The sequence below is a fragment of the Priapulus caudatus genome, unplaced genomic scaffold (genome assembly GCF_000485595.1).
Source record: "Priapulus caudatus unplaced genomic scaffold, Priapulus_caudatus-5.0.1 Scaffold53, whole genome shotgun sequence".
In the NCBI taxonomy this organism is placed as follows: domain Eukaryota; kingdom Metazoa; phylum Priapulida; class Priapulimorpha; order Priapulimorphida; family Priapulidae; genus Priapulus; species Priapulus caudatus.
In genome coordinates, this window is record NW_014577114.1 from 283,152 (window position 1) to 295,553 (window position 12,402).

A 12,402-nucleotide genomic window follows, 5' to 3' on the forward strand; every position below is an offset into this window, starting at 1 on the left:
AATCTAACGGTAATCGGTTTTACTAGGTGCTGCGCGTCTGATCATGTGAACAAAAAACAACATCTTTCCCCCTCCCCTCCCCTCCTCCTCCCCCCCTTCTTCTTATCCTTCTCCTCCTCCTCTTCCTCCTCCTCATCTTCCGTCCCCCTCCTTCTTTTTCTTCTCCTTCTTCTTTCCTCCTTATCCTCTTTCCCCTTCATACTCGTCTCATCCTCCTTTCGTGTGGCTGAATACGTCATGTACTGTTGTTGCTCACGCTCTCTATTTTTAGCTCATCTGACATAGTCAGATGCAGCTTGTAGAATCGCATGATCGTCCGTCCGTCCGGTCGTCCGTCCGTCCGTCCGTCGTCCGTCCGTCCGTCCGTCCGTCAACAGTTGGGCACAAATCTTAACCGCTCGACGTACGGTCACGATATTCGGGTCGTTGGGGGGGATCGTCAAAACGAGTTGGGATGTCGAAGCTGGGGTCAAAGGTCAAAGGTCAAGAGGTGTAAAAGAAGGGGGAACATTCACTCCTTAACTTAAGGTATAGGGAGGAAATGCAGAATTGCAGCACAAATCTAAACGGCTCGACCTATGCTCGTGATAGTCGGTGTATAGTATCATGGTAGGAAAAACCATCACTGTGCCGAAATTGGAGGTCACAGGTCAAAGGTCAATGGGGCACAGGGCAGATTTTAGACATTTTCAGAGGACATGGTCTGACGGAGCGATTGAAAAACTTTTTTGTTTCAGTGGTGACCTACCATTTTTATGGCTTTATTGAAAGGACCATGAAATGTACTTTCCGCTGACATGCGAAGAGTAAGTGTCTGATAACCTTTTGACTCTGAAAAGGAGGGTTAAACATGGATTTGGTGACTGTTAACAAAGGACTGAACTGCTTTTGCTATTATTAGAGCCCATACCTGTGTGGATGTGAGGCTACATTTGCAGTTCAATTGCAAAGACAAAAGTTTGTTGAACAAGGTTTACACTCCTTAAATCATATTATTTTCTAAAGCAGTCTGTATATTAATAGCACCCTGAATGCTAGCGTGGCTACCGGCATCCGAAATGTAGGCAAAAACCCAGGGGCAATCCATTACTGATGCATGGGGTGAACTGGCACTTTTCTAATAAACATGCACACCTGCAATGCAGATGTGTTTAATTTATTACTCACAGCTGAGCCAAATTGTCGCCTGCCTGAATATACTTGGATTTTAGCCTGTACATTTCAGCAACTCAATGGAATTAGGTTATCTCTACTTTCTTGAATTATCACCAGTGCACGAAGGTCGATGCCATGTTTGATTATTGATTACACTTGCACGTGCCATCTCGCGGCAACTATAGGCCTAGTGATACACTATGACACGAATATATAAGACAGTCGAGCAGCTATGAAGTAGGATGCATTGTTAGGGTTTAGTTTTAGTGTTAATACCTATGCTACACAGTTTTGATGATGACGTAGCCGGTTTAGCGATAGAACAGGCTTTCAACCTTTTGCAGAAACGAAAGCCAGTACAGTAGAGCAGCAGATGAGCACTGTCGCTGTTGCGGCACTAGTTAATAGAATAGTAGAACCCTACGTATGTTTGGCTGATCTGGAATGTAACTCGAAAGATCGGTCTTAATCAACTTGACAAGGTGTCTTGACCAGGCCATGATAAAAATAACCCTGGGAGGAGGAATGTCAGCCTGATTTTGCTTTTATCATACATATCATACATACTAAAAAATAACATAAAAAGGTGGCAGATCACAGCAAATCAGTAAAATTTTGTCAGGTCACATTCCGAAAACACAAACAATACACGTATTTATAATCACATCCTGGAATGTAGTTGAATGTTATAATTAAAGGAGTAAAGTTCTCTATCATTATCGATTTAAGAACTTAACATTTGCAGACCAGACCAGATATGTAAGTTAATTATTGTATATTTAAATCGATTCTATTGAAAGTAAATTAATAATTATATTAATGTAGTCTATTTTAGTAAATAGTAGACGTCGCTTCCATATATGATATATGCAGTCTGAATTTTGTTACATAGAAAGCACTATCCCAACTTTGTATCATGGACTGTTTCAGAGTTGGTTGATTGAGTATGATAAAAGCAAGTAATGCTGCTGACATCTCAGTAGTTAAAAAACCATTTTTATATGAATTATTAACATAACTTATTTACTTTCAGTGGCATTGCATGAGAATCCTACGGTAGTGTTGGCTGCATTCAACAGCTTATGGCACATCCTGAACTTGTCAGACTCCACTACTCAAGAGAGCAAGCCACTCTTCCATCTTTTCCTTAAAGATATTGCCAGGTTTCTATTCTGTAGCTTCGTAATGTAGATAGCAATCATGATTAATTTATTTGTGTTACATCTTTCTATGTACTCAAAGTTACTTCAAAGACTGAGAGAGAGAGAGAGAGAGAAGCATATCTCTGTGTGAACATGGAAGATGCACTGTGACACTGCCCCAACATGCAGGCCCTTTAGTGTGTAAAAATTAATAAATTCCCAGGCATCAAATTCTCTTTTTAGAGTCTGTCATTTGAAGACCACGATAATCTATCCTGACACGTGCTCTCTCCGCTGTTCCCATTCAAACTCTACAACATGCTTTTGTTCATTATTAGATATTAATACAGTGCCTGTGTTTATAGGGCCACAGATGATTGGTGGCATCACTTAAATAATATATGTCTTCATAGAACATTCCTTAAGCATTCATTTTCTACAAGCGTCGTAAAACAATCGTGATGCAAACTAGAAATTGTAGACTATTCGGTGAATTCTGAATAGAATAAGCTTGCAAAATAATTTTAGAGCGGAACCTATATATGTTCCATGCTGTGTGTATCATGCATTGCGAGTTGTGTACAGACAATTGCGTAGACCAGGGTACAACCAGTCGTGCAATGATTAGAGGTGTTGGCTGTCATGTTAGACAAAATCCTCATATTAGACAATATACTAGGTAACTAATAGCACCAATAAAAACTATTTTAATGCTGCTTAAGCCACTCATTGTATTTCCCGCGACGAAGTCGGCGGGGATACTATGGTTTCATGTCTGTCCAGCCGCCGCCGCCGCAGACACTTTCCCCTCCACTCTATAACTCTACCCCTAATTGACCTAGCGTGACCAAACTTCGTATACTTACACGTCTTGGGGAGAAGGTGCGCAGAGTACCAAAACCGGGTCACTGCGACCTTTATTTGACCTTTACTTTGACCTTGATCATATTTCTCTTCCACTCTATAACTCGGCCCCTTAATTGACCTAGCGCTACCAAACTTGCTATACTTACACATCTTGGGGAGAAGGTGTGTCGCGTACCAAAACCAGGTCACTGCGGCTTTTATTTGACCTTGACCTTGACCTTGATCATATTTCTTTTCCGCTCTATAACTCGGCCCCTAATTGACCTAGCGCGACCAAACTTGGTATACTTACACATCTTGGGGAGAAGGTGTGTCGCGTACCAAAACCAGGTCACTGCAACCTTTATTTGACATTGACATTGACCTTGACCTTTATCATATTTCCCTTCCGCTCTATAACTTGGCCCCTAATTGACCTAGCGCGAGCAAACTTCGTATACTTACACATCTTGGGGAGAAGGTGTGTCGCGTACCAAAACCCCTAAGGCAACCAATTTTAACATACTTGCACATCTCAGGCAGATGAGTTGTGTAACAAACCTTTGTCTTTGTGACTTATTTAACTTTACCTACCTTCTACGTCCTTACATAGATATTTCATTCATACTAGATCACGAGGGATACATGTATTTGGCGACAACTGCCCTTTCTAGTTGATACATAACAGTTACTACTACTGCTATTATCAAGAGCTAATAAATACCTATTATTTATTATTTTATTATTATTATTATTATTCAATGCAAATTCATCTTACTGACACTTTGATATCTCCATCTTATTTGATATTCATATTTTTTCAATGTACATTAAACAGGGTGTTTATCAACTATGGAATGAATATCAGTGCAATTCGGCCTTCTCTCTTACTATGCGACATCAAGGAAGCTGATCTGTATGAGGGACTTCAGCCAGAAGGAGTAGAACATCACCTTCAAATGGAAAAAACAGAAAATTTGCCATTCCTTTGCAATCTAAAGTATATATTTCAGGTATTAAATACTTTTTTTAAGCAAGTAAAATGGTATCAGATATGTCGTTCTGCATTCTGTAGTTTCTATATTGAATATACCTTTTCACCATTACCCAGTTTGCCATCATGGTTACAGGTACTATTCTATGGGGATTTTGTATCAAAATTTTTATATTAATAATAATTTAATGAAAATAATTGGAGAGGTCAACTTTATGCCTCAGTCTCGCAGCTTGCCAATGCTTGAGATGAATGAAAGCTAGAGAATGAGTTCAAAGATATATTGAAGTGAAGTGAAGAAAGTGTGGGCAAGTTGAACTGTCATTAAATAATGCTGAAAACATCCCTTTGTTGGACCTGTAGCTCAGTATATCTGTCGAACTCCGCTTCGACTGAGAGTACATAGAGAAGAAATAGACGTATTAGAAATGTATGAGAGAGAAAGAGAGGTGGTAGGGTCGGGCAGGGAGAAGGGGGGATGTGGGAAGAGAAAATATTTTCAATAATTCAGTTTCAAGAGGTAACTAGTTTAACTCTGGCATCAATTTGTTCTCACGTTTACATTACAGTTTATCGAGGTGGGAATATTCTCATGTGATTGTGTTCATGTTGTCGTAACAAAAAAATGTATTGTACATGTCTTTTTGACTACTTAACACGTGTATCATAGAATTGTATATGCTAGTACTCTGTTACCTAATTCACTGTTGCATTACTGAATCATCACACTTCTAGTATACTCTGGATACATAGTAAACTCGGTAAAACCGCATATTTATTAACAGCAAATATGTGAACTATGTAATATGAATAATGTCCTAATGTAATATTTTTCTAGGTGTTGACATCCGTGTTTACTAGGAGTGAATATGCCTCTGCATATAACTGCGTCGAAAAAGCAGCACTGGTCATACTGTTGTTTCATGCTGGAATGGATTCCAACCTCATTGGAGATGCAATCCTAGTCGACATACAGACGTGTATTGGAGTTGTATTGAACACATTCCAGCCTGCCAAATGGCCTCTAACGGTAATTTAACCCCATTACTTTAATTCATGTAGTTTAGTTGGAGCATGTAAATGTGACCCCATTGTAAATGGACCCTGTAATTATGTTATATGGCCTCAGTCGTAAAATCATTCGCACGTTTAGAATTATGAGTTTATTTCTCATGTTGGCCCAATTTTGATTGTACTTTGCTTGATTCGCAGGTTTGTGAGTTGTGCTGTCACTTGTCGAAACTTAGCAGTAACCATGCCAACCAATTGCATATAGCAGATATGTGTGCTGCCACTGCAAGAGGGACTCAGCTCCAGAAAAGTATCAGTTTCACGTTCCTGCAACTGATGTATAATGAATTGCCAGAATATTTACCGGATGTGATGGTATATGTAATATATGTGAGCTGCAGTTTTAGTATTCGTATGTGTAGAGCACATCAGTGGAGTGGGTTGTTTAAATTAAGGCTAGGTTTATCAGTTCTAATGCCAAGTATGTCATTACATTTCCAGGATTCTGTTGTATTCTTACATATAACTATGCATGATAGTTAATTAATTTTAAAATAACTAAAGTAATTAAAATAATTCCCAGTATATAAAATAATGTATGTAACAAATTTGCCCCTCCAAATCATCCTGCATAACACCTGTGTGAAACATGCAAATTCTCTTACAATATTCAATTCGGTAATGCAGGTTAGCTCCAAATCCCTCATTCTTCTGTCCTGTATGTATATAGAAGGAATTTTTTTTAAGTTTCAAGAACTATACCACATATAGGATAGAATTATTTCTTGAAAATTCCTTCTATATACATACAGGACAGAAGAATGAGGGATTACAATAATAAATGTAAATCACACAAAAAATATACAATCATACAAATTTCTATTTATTATAGTAATGTTGATCCTAAAACTAGTTGGGCCAGCTGCCCTTTGCCCACCCACCCTCACAGGTCTTATTCGCAGGTAATTTATGACACTGTCTGCCAAACAACATAAATTCTTTGGTTTAGCCAAAAGATCTGATGGATCTCTTGACTCAGACTTCTAAGCTAGCTTTGACAAGCTCAGGATACTACAAGTTGTACATTGCTGTGCAAATGATGGATCGCTGTATTGGCAGTGAAAAAATCTCGACAGCTGATAAGGTAATAGCAATTTATATTATGTTCACCGCGGTGTCCATGTTATATGTGTGTCGATTCACTAACCTATAATTATAACTGGTTCTTTAATAACCAATCCTAAGGTCCAAAAAACTCTGTCATTCGCAATACATGCCGGCAGTAGGCGGCGCGTTCCAGAAATAATTATAACCGTGTTCTGGTGGTTAATAAATGCCAAACACTATCATTCATAATACATGCCAGCATCAGGCGAGCGCATTTCGGCAGTGAAATATCCACATTCTGATGCTTAATACACACGTTACTCTGTCATTCGCGATATATACTGGTGGCAGGTGGCTCGTTTTAACAGTAAAATATTCTTGTTCCTGTGGCTAATGCAGCAGTGTGGTTGTGCTGGCTGCTACATATACACGGACATGTATTCTGTTATGTACCATTGCATTACAATACATTACATCATATTATATTTTATTATATACATTGTTAAATGTAAGCTATCTTGCACTAGATGACCACAAACACGTGTATGGTGTGAAATAATTATGCAGATATAAAAAGATATTGTCAAATGACTCTGTGGCTTTTGATTACATAGCTTTTATCCAGTTTTAAAGGTGATCAATAAAATTCCATGTTGCAGGCCAGCCTTCAGCAGTGTATTTGGTTGCTGAGGTTGGGTATTGGCGCAGATATCAGAGAAAGGGTCACATATCTTGATCCCACACGTGTAAAAGACCTCATTGTAAGGGTTACTAGCAAGTGGCATCTCATGTGTCAAGCTGTAAATACTACACAGGTAAGACTGCATTTTAAATGCGCATGCTCTGCTTATACGCCCTATTCAAATCAAAAGTGCTTGCTTGGTAAACTAGGTCACAGTCATATCATTGCTTTTGGCTACCAAACGGATGCCAGTTTGGTAGCCAACACGCTATTCAACATAGGTAGCTGACTGGGTATTTATGAAACTTTTTACTCCCAATTAAAATGAGCTGTGGTCACAGTATCATCGTTGAAATCTACAAATGGTTTGTCTAAACGTGTAAAATAGTAAAAACCTTGCGAAGAAACATATGATTGCATTTATGACTGAACATGCAGTACAGCAGTGTTTCGTAGCCTAACTTCCATATTAGGCCTACACCATGCTTTTCGGGATTCAAATTTTGATCATGTTTAAAGAATGGTTTGAGGAAAACAAAACTTCTTGACACGATTCTTTGCAAGTGTGAACAAAACGTGTGATTCCACAAAGTGAAATGTTGGTGCAGAACAGAACGTTGCATTGATGATACCAGGAGTAGATAATAGACAGGGATGAGATTCTTCCGCGGATCCGCGGAAATCCGCGGATTTGACAGTCCCAGGGGTCGATTTTGTGAAACGTCTAAATTCGTTGAGAAAATTGGGAGGGGGGTAACAATGTAACAATTTAAATTATATATCCTCAACAGCACCTGACTGTAGACTGTAGAGTGTAGACAGTAGGCTGACAGCGAAGTATACAGTGTATCTGTTTTTGCGTACCCAGAAAAGAAAATCCTCGTTCACAGGCTCAGTAGAGGGGCAGACATTTGAGGTAGCTGATCTCGTAACGACGCATGCCTGGCCTGGGGCCGGGTTACATTTGCTGCGTGCATGTTGTGTATCATGACTATGCACTGATTGTTCCATTCGCATTGTGTTTTTTTCATTCAAATCTGGTCGCAGCAAGGCAGCTTATGTCTGAGTAAAACAATGCAAGCGACAGGTGGAAACAGAAAAATATCATTATGTCTAGACATTTAATAAAAAAACTTGCCCTATTTTCAGCCCCCTGATTTCCTATTATAGTTCGTTTGTACCTTTTGACAACTTGAAAAGGTGATTCAAGAGTCTCCTATAATTTGTTCAGAATAGCTTAGAATGCACTAAATTGCACCATTCTTTTAAAAAAAATTCGGGGGAGCATGCCCCCGGACCCCCCTAGCATGGCGATGACCTACGGTCCTCGCATTGCTCGCTCCTCTGTTTGCTAATTAAAATTTCAGCTGAAAATTAAATTATCCAATCTCATCCCTGAATAGAAGATCTTCTATTATCTACTCCTGATGATACCATAATTATGTTTCCCTGCATTCAACACCAATAATTATTACTCTTTATTTGCAGCCGAAGATGTTCAATTACATGGGATCACCTGTGCAGAGCAGAGAAAGCGTAGCACAGTGCCCTGAGGTGGTACCTAGCACAGACAGTGGTTAGACCCTGAGACTATTGGTAGAAGTATGCTAGCTTCTACTAACCGTAAGCAGTTGGTGTGGGGGCAGCTGCTCCCTTGCATCCCATCGCCAGGGGGTGTTACGAAAACGAAGACCTCGAAAACAAAGACCAAAGACCTCGAAAACGAAGACCCCCTCAACCAGGCCATTGGTACTACAACATTGCGGAAGAGTCTGCTAGTGCCCTGACGTATAAAATATGGTATTTTGGTATAAGGTTCTTCGTACTGTATTTTTGAGCGAATCCGTTGCGTTATCGATGAAATCTAGCCGGGTCTTCGTTTTTCGTGATTTCACCCCCAAATTACGAAAACGAAGACCCTCATCAAACTGCTAAAATACCATATTTTATATGGCAGGGCACTAGCAGACTCTTCCTCGATGTTGTGGTACCAATGGCCTGGTTGAGGGGGCCTTCGTTTTTGGGTCTTTGTTTTTGGTCTTCAGTCTTCGTTTTCGAGGTCTTGGTTTTCGTAACACCCCCTCGCCAGCTACGGCCTCAAGTCTAAATGTACTCTTGTTGCCGCGGCTCGACGTAACTGTTCCCATGACGAGTACACGAGAAAGAGACGCCTCGTCAGCCGGGTTTTGCTCAGTGTCAATGTGCCCCCACTGTGAGGTGTCTGTGCTCTCGCGTATCAGAGCCACACGATTAGCCACAAATGTTTTGAAACGTCTATGTCATTGCATATGTACTGAAGTACCAATATATTATTGGTCCAAAACGTTGTATCGATTTTGATCTCAAGTTCCCGCTGTAAGATTTTGTTCAATTTTACAGCCTCCACAGCTGCCCGTAGCTCGAGTCTAGGTATCGTCATCATTAATTTGGGTGACAGTCTGGCCTTTGCTATGAGAATACAGCAATGTACCTTCCCCTCGTGGGTCACCTGGCGTACGTACGAGAAAGCTCCATAACCACTCTCTGACGCATCACAGAAGTGATGCAACTGGCAACTGATGACTTGCCCGAAACCTTTGGGTTTGATGCACCTGTCGACATTGAACTGCTCCAAATTATTGATGCCTTTGACCCAGGCCTCCCATCTCCGTTGTTCGTTTTCTGTGATCGGTTCATCCCAGCCTGCTTGGCGGCGACACAGGCCTTGAACAAGTTTCTTAGCAGGTAGGACCACTGGACTAGCCAAACCCAGAGGGTCGAAAATCGAGCTGACCACACTCAGTATGCCACGCCGAGTCAGAGGCTATTCCTTCATCTTTATCCTGTACCCTAGTTTGTCAGATTCAGCGTTCCAAGTAACCCCCAGGGCACGTTCTGTGGGCAGAACTTGTTCGTCAAGGTTTAGATCCTTCACTGACTTGGCTCGCTCTTCCTGGGGTATCGATTCGATGATGATCCGGTTGTTGCACATCCATTTGGTCAACCTGAAGCCACCTCTGAACAGGAGAGCAGACAGCTGGTTGACGAGATTTATAGCTCTCTCACTATCATGGACAGATTTTAAGCAGTCATCCACGTAAAAGTTTTGATGAACCGTGTTGATGGTCTCCTGGTCAAAGTCGTTTGCATTGTTGTCGGCTGTGCGTTTGAGCGCATATATGGCACAGCTAGGACTCCACACACTGCCGAATAAATGGACAGTCATTCTATAGGTGCAGGGTTGCTGCGTCATGTCACCATTATAGGCCACCACAGGAAACGCAACGCATCCCTATCCTGTGGCCTTACTTTTACCTGGTGGTACTTTCCATTCAACTGAGCCGTGCAATCGAAAACTATCTGTAGTTTCTCCTTATTGGGATTGATGACGGCATGGTGCGGAATGTACCAGGTTTTTCCCGAGCTAGTGTCGATGCCCTCATCCTGTACCTTTTCAGCAAATCCTTTGACTAACAAGTCCTCCATCCCGTTACGATATCTATATCGTTACGACTTAAAAGGCACTGCGAGCTGATAGTGTCCATCGACCTTTGTCAGTGACTTAATTGTCCCAAATGTCCAAGACACGTTTGTCTTCAATGGACAAGGCAACGGTATCGTCTGCTCCACTATCCTCGACCTTCCAGAAATGTTCCAACTGTTGTTCCAATCTAGTGTCTGCTGACAGGAAGTTACAGAATGCCTTGGTGACCCCCCGTCTGTCGTTGTTGACCGGACCATTTAATGCCCACCCGAGAATGGTCCTCACGGTATATGGCTCGTTGTCTTTTCCGGTCCTCACTTCTCTTGGCAGCAATGCTTGCGGAGCATCCTGATCAATCAGCAATGAGATTTTGGCATCGGCACAAGGAAAATCTAAGTCCTTTAAGTGAGGCCATTGGCTGACCTTACCCCTAACATTGGCACTGTCCTGCAGGATTGGAAGGTAAGTCATAGCAAAGACACAGGGTATTTTCATGATGCAGCTCTCACCCATGTCTGCTACCTCCAGGCTGGCCGTTGTCGTCATAACTTCCTTACCAACATCTTTCATTGTCGTTAACGAAAGTAGGGATGGCTCCCCATCGACTTTTAATTCCTTCAACAGATCTAGCGTGCAGAAAGTGTTAGTAGAGCCGCTGTCGAGGAGAGCGTAGACCGTGACGTGTCCCGAGCCATTGGCCGCCCTCACCTTCACAGGAACGACAGGAAGAACAGCGGTCATGTGACCGGCCCCCTTGACCGCACATGAAGCATTGTGAGCTTGGACAGCACCAGACCGAGCCGCAAAATTGTTATTGTAGACTCCCTGACCGTCCGTCCTCTGAACGTTCTGCACATCAGACGAGTTCGCTCTGGGGTTGCCGGTTCCAATGTGCAGGAACTTTGTGTGTCGTTTACCGCATCCTTCAACCGTACACCGACGTTGAAATAGGCACCTTGAGGCAAAGTGCCCAGGTTTAAGGCAGTTATCGCACAGTTTATTGTCCCTGCTGAATTTCAAACGTTCATCGGGTTTTTTTGCCTTAAACTGACTGCATCCGAACAGTGTGTGCCCGGCATGACACATAGGACAGGTCACATTGGTAAACCTGTTAGACTGATTGTCCCTGGTGCTATACCTCCTGCTGTCCTACAATGGCTTGTTTTACCTCGACTTTCTTCCTCCCAAATACATGGTCATTAGCTTCCCTGGCAGCCCTGACTACAAAATCCACCAAGCTGACAATGTCTGGATAATGACCAGTAGCCTTGTAGGCATTTACTGCCTGCCCGCGCCAACACAATTTTCACAAGCCCTCTTTGCGTGTTAATTTCACCGATGCTGCCCATGGAAGAGTTTCCACACAATTGCTTAAATCATCAGAGAAGTCCTGGAGTCTGCGACGATCAGCAGCCTTGGGACCCTGCGTGATCCTCCTTTAATCCATGCTTCACCGATTTGGTAGCTGCTCCCAAATAGTTCTTTCAGTAGCTGCTGCGCTCTTGCATAACCTGCATTGGGTTCCATCACGGCACAACACTCTATGACACGCAGTGCCGATCCAGTGCAATACTGAAAAATCCTATTCAGCTTAGCATTGGCGTCAACACACGTGTTGCCTACGGAATTGTCAAATGAGCTCATAAACCGATGAAAGGTCAGCGGATCTCCACCAAACTTAAACAATTCAGTTCTTGGGAGAGTCGTCATGTCCACCAGTAACTCGTTGATGGTTGCCTGGCGCTGCATTGGAGCTTGAGAGTTTGATGGATGCCAAAAATCCTGATCGTTTACATGCGTGGGATCGCTGTGGCAGTTGATACCATGGCGTACTGTGAGGAAAGGTACCGGTAGCTGTTTGGAATTGGACACCTGCGTACAGGTTTTCAGGCGTCCATGATGGACTTCCTGACGCACGGCCAGACAGCGGATTAGTATCAGATGGGCGAGGCGTTCAACGTACGGGTTCAGCCGGTTTAGCACTGCCATAGGCTAGAGTGTC

The 12,402-nt window shown here is 42.2% G+C and overlaps 1 protein-coding gene across 3 annotated transcripts in view; it reads left to right on the top strand.

Moving 5' to 3' along the window:
- LOC106820940 (SMC5-SMC6 complex localization factor protein 2-like) overlaps window positions 1–9,168 on the top strand; it is a 22,646-nt gene extending 13,478 nt beyond the window's left edge. For all 3 annotated transcript variants that reach the window (XM_014825546.1, XM_014825545.1, XM_014825547.1), the window contains exons 8-14: window positions 2,189–2,318; window positions 3,982–4,156; window positions 4,976–5,167; window positions 5,350–5,523; window positions 6,158–6,292; window positions 6,915–7,070; window positions 8,426–9,168. In XM_014825546.1, coding sequence (XP_014681032.1) covers window positions 2,189–2,318; window positions 3,982–4,156; window positions 4,976–5,167; window positions 5,350–5,523; window positions 6,158–6,292; window positions 6,915–7,070; window positions 8,426–8,518 — 1,055 coding nt within the window. In that variant the 3' untranslated portion in view covers window positions 8,519–9,168. The remainder of the gene's footprint in view (window positions 1–2,188; window positions 2,319–3,981; window positions 4,157–4,975; window positions 5,168–5,349; window positions 5,524–6,157; window positions 6,293–6,914; window positions 7,071–8,425) is intronic.
- The last annotated feature ends 3,234 nt before the right edge of the window (window positions 9,169–12,402 follow it).